Consider the following 15,049-nt stretch of genomic DNA (forward strand, 5'->3'; position numbering starts at 1 on the left):
TATCTGAGATAACGCAAAATGCGACAGGTTAAAAAAAGGAAAGAATAAAATCCAAATCTGCTGCTGTGGTAGACATGAAAGGGAGAATCCTAAAGGTGTGATTCCACTGGTGTGCCGTGTGTGGCAGAGTGACGCACAAACACGTGTGTATCAGCCAATAATACTCATACAGCAAAAGTACATTTCGTGCGGAATATGCTTATTTGGTGAAATATACTGCATTAATTTTATTGAATATTTTTGAATAATCAGCAATCTCATGAAAATTCAGCCATGAGCCATCTTCTGTTATTTCTAAAACGTCCGCTACACTACCACCTGGGTGCGCGAATACGTAGTGGACTCGCGCAGATACGTACACATTGTTCGTTCGCGAACAAGTTGGTGGAACCCCGCCACAACGTTTGCAAGTAAGCAGAAACTTTGGGAACGTGTGACATTGTGTTTTCCTTAAATAACCTTGAAGGTACGTGAGGGGAATTCTTACAGGTTAATGTGAGTCCCTGTTACCCCGGATTACAGTCATAACCGTTAAGATCATTATTGTCTTTCGGTAATTCTTGCGGTTTCTATTTCAGCTGTAAGTAGGAGAGTGTCGATTTTAATGTGGTTTGTAATGATATCGATAAGGTTAATTATTTTCAAAAATATGAATGACCATTTTAAAAATGGCAATGAAAATTTTCATCAAAATGGCCCCAACATTAATGTTAACTACTTTTCCGATTAATAATGAAAACACGATTTTAATGACTTAAAGCTGTCATCTACCATGTATTGTTTAAAATTAACGGCTTTCACGTGACTTGCGAAATAAAAACCAAATTGAAAAATAATAAAACCATTTTCTAAATTGCGCAGCAAATTCTCCCCAATGTATTTTTCTTTTAACAAATTTGTTTGCCAGCTGAGTGTTATTAGAAAGTATTTTGAAAATTCTTTCAGATTTATTATTTTATATAACAATGGTAGCACGAAGAATTCGCACAAAAGAGAAAAAATCCATTGAGAAACTCAGACTTCCTCCTTTTATCGCTAACAAAAGGTAAACAAAGGGAAAATAAAGAAAATAAACCGTAAACGTTAAGTGTTCCACTGGGTAAACATTTTAATACAATCACTTACAACCATACAAACTGTCGCAGATATATCAATTGCTTATTCGTCTACAATGTAAAATACTACAACTAATACAATTTCAAGTCAGAATTGTTATCCAGCTTTAGCAAAGAAATGGTCCTCCTTAATAAAATCAGCAGCTTTCTCTCCAATCATCATAGTGGCTGCATTAGTATTGGCCCCAGTTATTCTAGGCATGACACTTGCATCTGCAACCCTCAGCCTTTGCACTCCAAGTACTTTAAGTCTAGAATCTACCACAGCTCCCATAGGACATGACCCTGCATAATGGTACCCAGACACCATCATACACAGAGCATAGCATTTCCAAAATTCACGTCTAGAAAATATACCATTACAGCCACAATGTTCTGGAACCACCAGTTCACTATTAACGCTTTCAAAAAATTTTGTATTTTGAACTTTTACAAAATCTTCTAAGTATGTAGCATGGCTGTCCAAATCTTCATCTTTTGAATAATATCCTGTGAATATTATTGGTGGCTGTCTTGGGTTTTTACTACGTAAAAATATTTTTCCAGATGATTCTGGATATAGCAAAGAGACTGCGCTGAACAAAACTTCTCTTCCGACACTGGCATCGTATAGGGCTTCGCATATTTCATCCAGAAAGGAAAAATAAAAAGTACAGAGCTGCAAAGCTGAAGTAGGTTCTCTCAAAACCATATTGAGAGTTTGATAGTCGGGATACTTTTGACTTTTGTTCAAACTGATATAACCCACAATGAGTGGGAATGGGTAATTCTTGGGGTCCATAGGTTTTTTAGGTGGCGATTTACCCATAACATGATTCATTATGACAAAGACGTGATCACGTAAAGTTTGGCCAACAGGGAGATCTGAAACGATTTTTATATCATAATTTCGTAAATGGTGCTTTGGACCTATTCCAGATAACATCAATAGTTGAGGCGTGTTAATAGACCCTGCTGATACTATGACTTCTTTTTCTGCTTTCAAACTTAAAGTTTGATTGTTTTCTAAAATAACTTCTACACCGATAGCATTCTTATGATCATCAAAAAGTATTTTGGAAACAAGAGCCTTTTTAAGAACATGTAAATTAGGTCTGTTTTTGATAGGATGTAGAAATGATTGAGCAGTACTTTGTCTTACACCATTAGCAATATTAAACATAGATTCAGAGTACCCCAGAGGGGTATCACCATTTGTGTCCAATACAATGTCATGACCGATTTCGTGGAAGGCTTGTAAATATTTTAGAACCTCGCTATTATAGTATCTGGTAGTTCCTAAGTATCCCTCTGTACCATGAAAAGCCCTTGCATCAGAATGGAGTAGAATTGGGTCAACTAATTCTTCACTTTTTATAAAATACGGAAGTACTTTTTGCCAGCACCATGTATCATCATTGGTAAGATTAGCCCAGTTATCAAAATCGTGTTGATTTCCTCTTGTATAAGCTATGAAATTGATGGAGCTGGAACCACCAAGCATTTTTCCTCTCGTCAGTTCAACTCCACGATTTTTGTGGAACTGTTGACTGTAGCCATCATCTTCAGTTTCGTAATTCCAATCAACTGATGTATTTTTCAGGAAGGGGAAAAACCCTGGTATCTGTAATAAATTTTGACCATTTTATCAGGGTAAAATATCGTTTAAAACAAAAAAGTAGGTAATTAATAAGTTTGCGAAGCAAGTTTTTCTTGTAATATCATTATGTGGTTTTAATTTTATTTGAGTTTGATTCTTAACTGCCGACTTAAAAGGAAAAAGGTTTTCAATTTAACTTTGCTTAGCTTCGGGTTTTGGGCGTTTAGAATTGATTGCTTTTTGGGAAATATAGCAAAAATCGGCAATCCAATTAAGTAACATCAATTTATTATACAATTTTATTATTTTTTTGGATTGTCATTGATAAAAAAGTTTGATATTTTGTGGCCTTCTTCTTTATAGACTTATATACGTTATTTGAGAACACTCACCACAGATTCTATGGGAGGATCTCCACCAGCTTCTATAAGTAAAACCGAGGCATTCTCTAATTCTGTCAGTCTATTGGCTATAATGCTGCCAGCTGACCCCGCTCCAACTACTATGAAGTCAAAGCAATCTCCATCTGTAGGGTTTACATGAAAAGTCAACCATTGCTCTTAATTTATTTTTCTATAGTCTTAATGTAACAACATCATCAGAATATTTGGATAAACGGGGCATGGGATGTTGGACAAGTAATTTTGGAATGCTAGCTAGAACTTGCAGATTCGATGTACCGATATAGGTAGATATGATGGTATTAAAGGTGTCTATAATCCTGTAATTTCTATAGGAACTTGATTGGAATTACACAATGGGCAGAGTCTATTTGTAATGAAACACCTTGTTCCTGAATTCTATTGTTATAAATTATGGAATCCGACATTACTTTGCTGAAATTCACAACTATTTTTTTTTATCTATTGTTATAATAGTTTACCGTTTATACCTACGTGCTTTATTCAGCACATAAAATACCTAACGAGCCGTGCAAGTAATTAACGGTTTCATGTTCGATACATTATTATGAATCAGCCCAATTAGATAGCAAAATAATGTAGCATGATAATACATTATGAATACATTGACATACATTGATTGAAAATCGTCGTCTCTCGGGTCTTTTCCCTACTATGTTGGGGTCGGCTTCCAGTCTAACTGGATGTAGCCAAGAACCAGCATTTTACAAGGAGCGATTGCCTACGTTTCCACATCAAGCCAGTTACCTGGTCAGTTCAATTGAAATCAAACCCCCACTCATACTTGAAAGGTTGGTCCTATACCCACTAGGCGACCACGACTTTCGAAGAACGGTTAGAAAGATAAAAAAAAGTTATTTTTAAGGAAAAAAAATAAATCAATAATATTACCTTTTACTTGAGCTTGGTGTGGCCATAAATATGCAGTGAGATGTAAAGTAGCCAATACTTTGAAAGCAGCCTGAAGAGTTTTGACTTGAAGTATAGTAGACGCTGGTGTTGCATTCATTTTGAATATGTGTTAACTTTTTACTCGAATCTTGTGGATAATCTGAAATATTGAATTTAATATACAACGAGCCATTTTTGTAAATAATATATTGGCTGAAAGAAACTACAAAATCTCGCCAGTAGTTTTATTAGCGTACTATGGGAACTATAATTCCGCGCACCCGGTAAAACATCCTTTCTCGATAAATGGACAAAAAGATGTTTTAAATTATACAATAATACCTAAAATTAAAGCAAATAAACTATTCAGCTAATAAAAATAACTGTACGTACCCTTTTTAATCCATAGTTCACTTACAACGAACAAATTAAAACACGCGTTTTATTCTTGAATTAAAATAATAGTTACAGGTGTTATACGAAGCACGCATGAGCGTGAGACTGACATAAAACGCGCACACGATGTAATATTTATAGTCATTTTTATACAAAATTATTCATATTCGTATTATTTATTTGCATTACTCACATTCCCTTATTGTATTATCCCTGTAAAAAATACCTTCATTAAATTAAAGCTTAGTTTTTAGAAAAAAAAAAAAACATTGTTCATAATAAATTAATTATTGATTTTCATAAAATATGTATATGAGAAAGTCCGTGTAAGGAACTCTTGCTAGCCCAGTGAAGTAAGAACCAACCTCTAAAGTAAGTGTTGGTTTGACTCCAGGTAAGGCCAGTGTCAATGCAACCTTCACAAGTTTGTAAGTACTTTCTAAGTATATCTTGGGTACCAATGACTCTCTTTTGGAGGGCACGTTAAACTGTAGGACCCAGCTGTCATTTGGATGTTTTAGCAGTCGTTATGGGTATTCAGAAGCCAGTAAGTCTGAGAACCAGGTTGCCCGGGTAACTGGTTTGAGGCGGTCAGAATAGCAGTCGGTCCTTGTAAAAGACTGGTATACAGCTACATTCGGTTAGACTGGAAGCCGACCCAACATAGTGGGGAAAAGGCAAGGCCGATGACGATGATGGGAAAGTTCATTTTATCCAAAAGTAGTGCTGTAGTAGCTACCAAACAGGTATTTTACGGAGGTAAGTAAACCCTAAATGTAAACACCAAAAATTCTATTCTCACTAAATGTGATGTATATTTTGTTATCTCACTTTCAAAAATGTCTTGAAATGTGAGTAGCTACAGGCAGATAAGACCACGACGTATATCTTGTATATTCTGAATTGTTTTATTAGCCGATTGAGCCGGATGGAGAATTTTGATTTATTTTTCTTCCATTTTTCATCTTAATTACCGCAATACATCTTTTGTTATAGCCTTTTTTTTAAATTACCTTTTAATTAAGTTGTATAAATCAATTTATCCAAATTTTATTGTTATCGAAAATGATTTGTGAACCAATACAATAACAATAAAAATTATAGTCTTTTTTGTAATTTACAAGCCGTTTCGCGTAGTTTCACCCGCGTCCGCGACAGAACCATTTCCCGTATTAGGATAAGACTGTCTAAGATTTTCACAAATGTTTGGGCTTTCTATTGGAAATAATTTCTTAAATCCGGTAAGAGTCTAGTTACCAGTGTTTATCACCTAACCCAATACCCCTTTGTAAGACTGGTGTCAGACTGACTTCTGACTACCCGTAACGACTGCCAAGGATGTTTTAATGTATCTTACGAAATGAATTTCGTTTTCAAAAAAACATGTTTAATATGTTTATGTATGGAATAGTATAAATTAGTTATTTTATTAGCCATTGTTTGGGCAGCTGTGGAGGTATTTGCACTGATAGAGGTAGGTCATCTGAATCAACATCAAATTAGGTGCCTAATATTTTTTTTGTACTCAGTTAACTGACTACCTATTTATTTTATGAATATTTTTTTAAGGGTTATACCAATTAAATACTAGTTTTTTTTTTTTTAGTTTTGGTTTAATTATTTTTTTCAACTTAATTTTTATAGTTTTACTCAGTAATTTTTGGTTTTATTATTTATTCAAAAACATAAAAACTGGTACAAAACACATACTTTCTACGTACTGAAATGGCTAATTTATGTAAACAAACTACATACCTATATCTTGAATGAGTTCCTAACATTTTCTATTGTTTCTACATAACCTACATAGTTTAGGACTGTAACGTAAATAGAGCGTCACTGAAAAATATAACAGTTCTGTTTAGACATCTGATTACACTTAGTTAATATTTATTTATTTAAATAATAATGATAAGGTTGTCACCCTCATTCTTTGTTAAAACACCTGAACAAAAATCAAATAGTTTCAATAGTAATTTTGGTTTAATTATATACGTGGCCGAAAGACGTCCACTGCTTCCCGGCGACCTTGGCTAGATCGTCCGTCCACCTTGCGGGGAGCCTGCTCACGTTGCCTTTTCGTATAATGACCAAAAATAGTTGATTCATGAGAATAGTTGTTAGATAGCTGGTTAAATTATCATCTCTCGAGCCTTTTCCCAACTATGATGGTCGGATTCCAGTGTCCACGGATGCAGTTGAGTACCAGTGTTTTCTGACCTCCTCAACCCAGTTACTCGGGCAACCCGATACCCCTTGGTAAGACTTACCAGTTTAACCTTATGCATTAAAATAAATATTCAAAAGTGTCACTTCTGACCACAACTGTTACATATTAAGATTCAGAAATTGGTAAAACAGGCACGTCCAGACTTCGATTTCTTTAACGTCAGACTTTGTTTGGAAAAGGGTAAAATCATAGAAATTCAATACTTACTGTAACAAGCCTAGCAAAGTACTATTTATTGGAACCAGATTAGTAAGGATTTCTTTTACTGGTACCTTTCTAAACGCCGAATGACTTATTTTGTGTTTTTTTCTAATGTGTTTCTCACACATGAAGGATCTCAATCATGATGGATGGCACTGTAGAACAGATAGAAACTTTTTAGTCTTTATTCGTTGTTTGGTCCCTGGCTATCCCCAAATTGACGAAAAGACCCTTGATCCTACTGAAAGTTTTCAGCTAAACGTGCAGTGTAGTCGACTACAATAATCACTACTTAGAATTTTTATCTTTATTTCTTATTCCATATAATAATATTGATTGTTTGTTTGTACCCTTAAGGCTCCGTAACCAATGAACTGACTTGAAAAAATATCTATCCCCGGGTGAAATAGGTATATTTTATACTAGTCATCAATAAAATAGTCACTTAGAGTCAAGGTCTTTTATTTGTTGTAAATAGAAAACAAATACCCAATTTTATTGGAATTTTGGCGTCGCTAACTTTATCAAAAACAATTATTGTTAGGGTGTGCTCTAAAAGACGTATTTTTATTTACATAATAGAAATGGTAAGGAACGCTTGGCGTGGCAAGTCCATGAAGGTGACCATCTTGTCATGACAAGTTTTTCCGCGTATTGGAAGACACGATATTCTTGGGCTTCGGCTGTCATTTGTCTAGGGGTGTAGTAGTTACGCTAGAAAGTCAGGTGTTTTGTCAAGTTGCTCAGGTAATTGGGTTGTGGAGGTCAGATGAGCAGTCGTTCTATGTAAAAAACTGGTACTTAGCTGCATCCGGTGGAACTGGAAGAAGATCCCAACATCGAAAGAAGGCTAGGCAAATGATACTGGTTAAAATAAGTCTTTTAATGAAAAAATACGCGATCTTAACAGTTGTAGACATTTGAACATACCCTTACATAAAAATTGTGGTTAATTCTTAATTAAATTATCTATGTTTTCTCCACTAATACTTTTCTTTTGTAGTTTACTTTTAAAATATAGGTACTGAATCAACCTATATAAGCTGAAAATTGTGAAAATGCACATACCAGCTTCAAACAGGTAAGAAATTGTAACATTCTTAGCAAATGTTTCTTATGTTCTAAATACAAAACAATGTAATTGAAAACCACCGTTTTTGTCTATTAAAATACTGAAGAACTTTTACCTGACTATTGACATCTACAATACCTCGGTTATTCTCACATGCGTAGGTACTACTGAGTACCTACTTATCATTGTTTTACAAGGAACGACTTCCTGTCTGACTTTCTCAACCCAGTTATCCGGGTAACCCAATACTCCTAGGTTAGACTTGCTATCAGTTTTACTGGCTTCTGAATACCCTTGCTCGACTGCCAAAGATGTTCAAATATCAGGAATAATTATTGAGAAATAAATACCATGTAATAGCCATATCAAATAATGAAAAGCTTCATTTCAGATCTCACTAACTGGTACTTGGATCATCATCATCAATTAAAATGGAGACGGCAGCTGGAGTTGTATGGAAACTCACCAAGATGCAGGGCATCTTGAAACTGTTGACATATCTACAGCTGACAGCTTATTTGTGGCCACCAGAAGCTACTGTAAAAGGTAAGAAAAAATAGACAGTGAAGAAGAAAGAAGTTCTTACGACTTTGAGATAGTCTGTAGAAGACTACCTTCTTCTGATAGTCTAATAGTACTTTTATTGTCCTGCTTTTCTTCTTAGAGGTGTTCAATGCTCAATTCTTTCAGTAGGACAAGAGTTATAAATATAGATAGACCGATAATCAAGATGTCATAATATTAAAATACACCAATGTGGTGAGAATGAAGAATAGTTGTCTTTCAGCTGTGAAACAATTTGCTAACTAATGTAATGTTCAATAATATACGAGAACCAATGAGAATACCACGTATTTCTACGGTTAGTTTAAGTTCTTTAATTTTTCAGATGGAGCGTATGCTGATTTTGTAATAATTGGCGGTGGGACTGCTGGCAGCATAATTGCAAGTTCTCTACTGAAATACAAACACGTAAGCGTGATAGTTGTTGAAGCTGGTGGTATGGGCGAATTTGAAACCCAGGTAATTATTTTAATTCATTTGGAAATCTTTTACTTTGCTGTAGAACTCAATTTGCAATAAGTCGTTAAGATGCACTTAAAATTGATTTTTGATATAACAGTACCTACCTTTTGTTCCTAATAGTTATGTCCGGCTCTCGATAAAGTACTTTGATTTCTGTACTTTCTGTAATACAATAAGAATTTAGGATCACCCCTTCTAAGAAGGATAGGTAATCTACCTTAATATTGCCGGAGCATAACAATGTACGAAATAATTTGTATATTTTTTTTCCAGCAAGCAGGATTATTTCCATTAACTAAGAATACAGAGTATGATTGGCAATTTAAAACTGTAGAAAACAGATTAATACAACAAGGGAAAGTACTGGGTGGATCCTCTCAAGTGAATTACATGATCTATGGTAATGGATACCCAGTAGACTACGATGAATGGGCATCTATAACAAACGACAGTACCTGGGCTTTCAAAAATATCTTCCCTCTCATCAAACAAACTGAAAAAGTCACAGACAAAACCATTCTGAATTCACCTGATGTGGCCTACCACGGCACAGAAGGCAAGATACGACTTAAAAGATACCATTCTGGGCAAAGTGATGCAGCTTTAAACGCTTATAGAGAAATGGGTTACAATGTTCCAAACGATATCAACCCAAGTCACGAGTTTGGTTTTTCCAATGCTTACCTTGCTATTGGACAGGGTAATAGACAGAGTACCGCCTATTCGTTTTTCAGTTCTGAGAGGGATAACCCAAATTTAAAAGTCTCGTACCACTCCGTAGCTACCAAGATTATTTTCGATGAAAACAAACGCGCTATTGCAGTGAGAGTTCGCACAAAGGACAAAAAATATATAACTATAAATGTAAAAAAGGAGGTAATCGTTACTGCTGGTACTTTTAAATCTCCCCAAGTGCTTATGCTTTCTGGCATCGGACCGAAACAGCATTTGGAGAGCAAAAACATCAAAGTGGTTTCAGATTTACCTGTAGGCCAAAACTTGCAAGACCATCCCACAGCTGTTATGGTATACAAGATGGGTCCAGTACAACCTGCGCCCCCACCAAATCCTCACGAATTCCCAGTGGAATTGATCACAGGTCGCGTGGCAAAGGATAAATGCCAAAAACGTGCAAACTATATAATCCATAGTGGAGTTATCGTCTCTCCCTTGTTTTTTTTCACACTTTGTAGCTATGTTTTCAATCTTAGAAATGAAGTTTGCGATCGCATATACAAGGAGCTCTCTGGCAGACAGATATTTTTACTTACTAATGGTCTTTTGTATCCTGAATCACGGGGTGAAGTAATTCTTAATAGCACTGATCCTGAAGAGAAGCCGATTATCAAACTTGGATTATATTCTCATCACCGAGACATAGAACGCCATGCCGAATATGTACAGCATTACTATGAGAAAGTGAAGGCTCACTACAATAAAAGCAATGGCTATGAATTTGTTGATCCAGGACTAGAGTTGTGCAAGGGACTGAAAAACGGGACACATGATTATTGGAAATGTTATATTCGGGGGATGTCAACAACTTTGCACAACTACGTCGGTACTTGTGCCATGGGATCCGTGGTGGATTCAAAGCTTCGAGTGATAGGCGTTAAAGGCGTCAGGGTAGCTGATGCCAGTGTAATGCCTAAAATAGTCGGAGCTAATGTTGAAGCATCAGTCAACATCATCGCTGAGAAGCTTGTTGATATTCTGGTTCAGAAATATAAACCTTCTGCTTATTAAATAAAAATAAATTCAATTGGAAGATTACAATGGTGATTTTATTTAAACATTTTCCCTGTTACCTTTATTTGCAGTTTCATCTACGTTTTAACTTAAGTATGATTTTTAATTTACCTCTATATTGGTAGATGTTTGACGATAGTTAGATGAACGTGTAGAATTATTGTCCAACTACATAAGTTAGAAGATTAACTGAAATATTGTACAAATCCAATACACATACTATTGCTTTCTTCTTAGCCAGCGACATCAAGTTAGTTCTTGGTAAACCGCAATTCTCGAAACTGTCAGGATGGATAAGGATAGTGAGACTAGCGTAAGATACTTAATTAAAAAATTATAGCCAGCATGAAGTATTTTGCTAATACTTTGTAAAAAATCATTCAACAACTAGAGATAGACATACAAACTTGTTTATTATCTAAGAGAAAGTAGGTTATTGTTACACATAATAGAAATTAATTAATTACAAATTCTAAATTTTCCAAGAGGTATATAAGAGTTTTTCTTTGTGAGTGAATTCTCAGTCCTGCTGTGACAGGGTAAGTATATGGATCCTTTATAGATATAATTAATATGGAGACTTTGGGTTTTAACTAATCTTATTATAAGCATGTTTGTTTATGCAAACTTCAATTATTAGTTCTTCGAATCTATATAAATTATTATCATATTCAAAGTAACTAATGTTCTCCAGCATCGTGTCGCTAGACATACATAAAAAAAACTGTCTAGTTTCCCAGGAGTGGGATGATAAATAAAAGATCAGCGACGATGATGAAACACGAAGTAAACGAATTGTAATCTCATTTCAGGCTTCACGAACCGATGTTTTAATATTCCAAAACTGAAATGGATGTAGCATCAGTTCTATCAAATGTCGCCAAGACACAGAATATTCTCAAGTTGCTGACGTTTCTACAGCTGACGACATATTTATGGCCACCAGAAGCTACTGTAAAAGGTAGAGTAGTTAGTTACTAAGAAAGATATGAAAAGAGACCCGTGCAATTACGATGAAGCTCATCATTTGAATCCATCCCTAGCCTTTATCTAAACTATGTTGGGGTCGGCTTTTAGTTTCACTGGATGCAGCCGAATACCAATTACAAGGAGCGACTGCCTATCTTACCTTCTCAACCCAGTTACCCGAGCAACTCAATACCTCTAGCATCTGACTGGTTGGCAGATTGGTTTCTGACTACTCGTAACGAATGCCATAGATGTATAAATGATAGCCGGGACCTACAGTTTATCGTACCTTTACTTTAAAACTATGAATAGTTAAGTAAGTAATTTTGAATTTCTAGATGGAGAATCAGCAGATTTCGTAATCATTGGGGGTGGAACTGCTGGAAGTATTATTGCCAGTTATTTAGCAAAATATGAAAACATAAGCGTTTTAGTCATAGAAGCTGGTGGCATGGGTGAATATGAAACTCAGGTAGGTAATTACTGAAATCTATTTAAGAATGCATTTCCAGTTGTTAATTGAAAAGTATATAAAAAGTAATTTATCGTTAAGTTTTTAGGTATATAATTTTCCATCAGAAACCATTCTCAACCACACGTTTCTTATTTCAGCAACCAGGACTATTTACATATCTGAGAAACACAGAATATGACTGGCAGTTTAGAATAGAACGCGATGTGACGATGAAACCTAGAGATAAAAGTGTAATACAGCAAGGGAAAGTGCTTGGTGGGTGCTCTCAAGTAGGATTTTTGGGTTATGGCATTGGACACCCTAGGGACTACGACAAATGGGCAGTCATAACCAACGACAGCTCCTGGAAATTAGAAAATCTTTATCCTCTTATCAAAAGAACAGAAAAAGTCACAGACGAAACCATTCTTAATTCACCAGATGTCGCCTTTCATGGTACAGAAGGCAAACTGCGCATCAAAAAATACCATTCTGGGATAAATGATGGATTCTTCGAAGCGTATAAAGAAATGGGTATCAAGGTTATTAACGATTTCAATGCAAATCATACATTTGGCTATACCAATGGTTACGTCACTGTTGGACAGGGTAACAGACAAAGTACTGCTTATTCCTTTTTGAGTCCAGAAAGGGATAACCCCAATTTAAGAGTCTTGTACCACTCCGTAGCTGCCAAGATTATTTTCGATAAAAACAAACGTGCTGTTGCAGTGAGAGTCCTCACAAAGGAAAAGAAGTATATAACCATAAATGTAAAGAAGGAGGTAATCGTTACTGCCGGTACTTTTAAATCTCCGCAGTTGCTTATGCTTTCTGGCATTGGACCAAGACAACACTTGGAGAGCAAAAGAATCAAAGTTGTTTCAGATTTACCGGTAGGACAAAACTTGCAAGATCATCCGTCAGTAGTAATGGCTCACAAAATGGGTCCGATGCGTCCAATACCACCAAGAAATCCTCACGAGCAGGTTGTACAAATAATGGAAGGTCGTGTGGCCATAGATGAACGCCAAAAACGTGCAGACTATCTACTCCGTAGTGCACTTAGCTTCAAACAGTCGTCAGTTTTACAACTTTGTAGCTTTGTGTTCAATATTAGAGATGAAGTTTGTGATCGTATAGCAAAAGCAACTTCTGGTAGGGAGGTAAATTTTGTAACTCATCTTCTTATGTATCCTGATTCGCGGGGTGAGGTTATACTTAATAATACGGATCCAGAAGTGAATCCAATTATCAAACTACGATATTACTCTAATCCCCGAGACATTGAACGACATGCTATATATCTAGAACATTACAATCGAATAGTAAATACTTCGTATTACAGAAGACTTAATGCTGAATTTGTGGATCCAGGACTAGAAAAGTGTCAGGGTCTGGCACAAGGAACTCACGCTTACTGGAAGTGTTATGTTCTAGAAATGGCTTCGACTTTGAACAATTTCGTCGGCACTTGTGCCATGGGATCTGTTGTGGATTCAGAACTTCGAGTGATTGGTGTGAAAGGTGTCAGGGTAGCTGATTCCAGTGTAATGCCTGAAATAGTCGGAGCCACTGTTCAAGCAACAGTTAACATCATCGCTCAGAAACTAGTTGATATTTTAATTAAAGAATATAATCTTTCTGCGCGTTAAATATATAATTCATCCTAAGATTACAACAGTGTTTTATTATAACATTTTCCTTCGTACCGTAAGATGCAACTAGAGTTATCAACATTTCGGGGGCTCGTAATAACAGCCTGTCTGGGTAAAAATTCTCAATATAGAAAAGGTAATCAAGTCATAGTCGAGTCATCACTATCAAGTTTTACTAGAAATGCATATATAGTTTGAACCCAACTTACTGGGCCACCAGTGAGTTCGGGCATGGCTTTGCCAGCCATGATAACTGACTTTCGACCACAGGTAGGCTCATGTTACCCTTTGCCCCTGAATACCTCAGCCGCCCACTTTTATATAACCATGGTTTCTTTTCAAACATATTAAGCATTCAAATTCGAAAATGATGGAACATTGGCGAATTTCTCAGACATGCAAATTCCCTAGAAGTAATAATATAGAATGGTGAATTAAAATGTCATTTGGTTATCAGTCCCAGTATTGCAAAAAGACTACGGACTAACTTGTTTTATTTGTGGTTAATTTAGGATTATCGCATGAAAAGTAGACCAGACTGATATTTATTTGTTTTCATTGTATGTGTGAAAATTTCAATTTGTACACATATGAGTAGGTATGTATTAAGTGACAAGATGTTTCTTGCTGAAGGTGAGGGGACAAAAGATAAAGCCCAATAGCAAGTTTTAGTTAGCCTTGTTCAGCTTTCTAGAGAAGAAGGGGCTTTGGAAAAAAAATATACTGAGGCCATTTACTTAGCTTATTTTTATTTAGCTATTCCGATTGACACAATTTAAATTATTTCCCTGAAACTCATCAAGTTTCGTTGCTTCAGGTTATTTTTCTAAATATGCTACGCTATTGTCTAGACGGCTGCTTATCTCGAAGTAACTAATTAGTTACTGAAAGAAAAAGTTATTTTGCATATTTGCATTTCAAATGAAGATGTACAGTGTACATTGCATTTTAAAAGACAGCTATGTTAAAATGTTGATAATAAGGTTGCAATGCAATTGGATTATCACAACTTGTAATTGAAATTATTCATTTATTTACTTATAAGTTTGTGTTATATCTACAGTTAACATCTGTCCAACGCCTTTTGCTTCGTACCCAGCCATAGAGGTCATAATCCCCTGTCTTCAAAATAGTATTTTTAGATTTTTCATTAAGTTCTTAGCGAAATAACGTCGATTTTCTGTCACTAGATTACTTACTTCCTTAGCCCATTTGGTTATCAATGGTATGGTTCCCAATTTGGCCTCCAACTTACATATATAAAAGAATTGCAAATATCCTTCCAGT

At 35.6% G+C, this 15,049-nt stretch overlaps 3 protein-coding genes across 4 annotated transcripts in view; 1 reads left to right on the plus strand and 2 right to left on the minus strand.

The window, feature by feature from the left end:
* LOC110376233 (zwei Ig domain protein zig-8) overlaps nucleotides 1-15,049 on the minus strand; it is a 182,136-nt gene that overhangs the window by 101,198 nt on the left and 65,889 nt on the right. The window lies entirely within an intron of this gene.
* Nucleotides 1,084-4,542, minus strand: LOC110380289 (ecdysone oxidase). The gene is made up of 4 exons (XM_021340231.3): nucleotides 4,401-4,542; nucleotides 4,008-4,167; nucleotides 3,087-3,220; nucleotides 1,084-2,718 (listed from the first exon to the last, which is right to left on the minus strand). Exons 2-4 carry the CDS (start codon nucleotides 4,123-4,125, stop codon nucleotides 1,213-1,215), a joined length of 1,758 nt encoding a protein of 585 aa, XP_021195906.3. The 5' UTR covers nucleotides 4,126-4,167; nucleotides 4,401-4,542; the 3' UTR covers nucleotides 1,084-1,212.
* Nucleotides 8,275-13,785, plus strand: LOC110380288 (ecdysone oxidase). Of its 2 annotated transcripts, XM_064038294.1 has the most exons (5): nucleotides 8,275-8,452; nucleotides 8,796-8,929; nucleotides 9,206-11,642; nucleotides 11,989-12,122; nucleotides 12,263-13,785. In XM_064038294.1, exons 1-3 carry the CDS (start codon nucleotides 8,338-8,340, stop codon nucleotides 10,676-10,678), a joined length of 1,722 nt encoding a protein of 573 aa, XP_063894364.1. In that variant the 5' UTR covers nucleotides 8,275-8,337; the 3' UTR covers nucleotides 10,679-11,642; nucleotides 11,989-12,122; nucleotides 12,263-13,785. The 2 variants fall into 2 exon arrangements, with proteins under 2 accessions (XP_063894364.1, XP_063894363.1); XM_064038293.1 differs by lacking the exons at nucleotides 8,275-8,452; nucleotides 8,796-8,929 and having other exon boundaries at nucleotides 11,471-11,642.

The sequence above is a fragment of the Helicoverpa armigera genome, chromosome 15, assembly GCF_030705265.1.
Source record: "Helicoverpa armigera isolate CAAS_96S chromosome 15, ASM3070526v1, whole genome shotgun sequence".
NCBI classification, from domain to species: Eukaryota; Metazoa; Arthropoda; class Insecta; order Lepidoptera; family Noctuidae; genus Helicoverpa; species Helicoverpa armigera.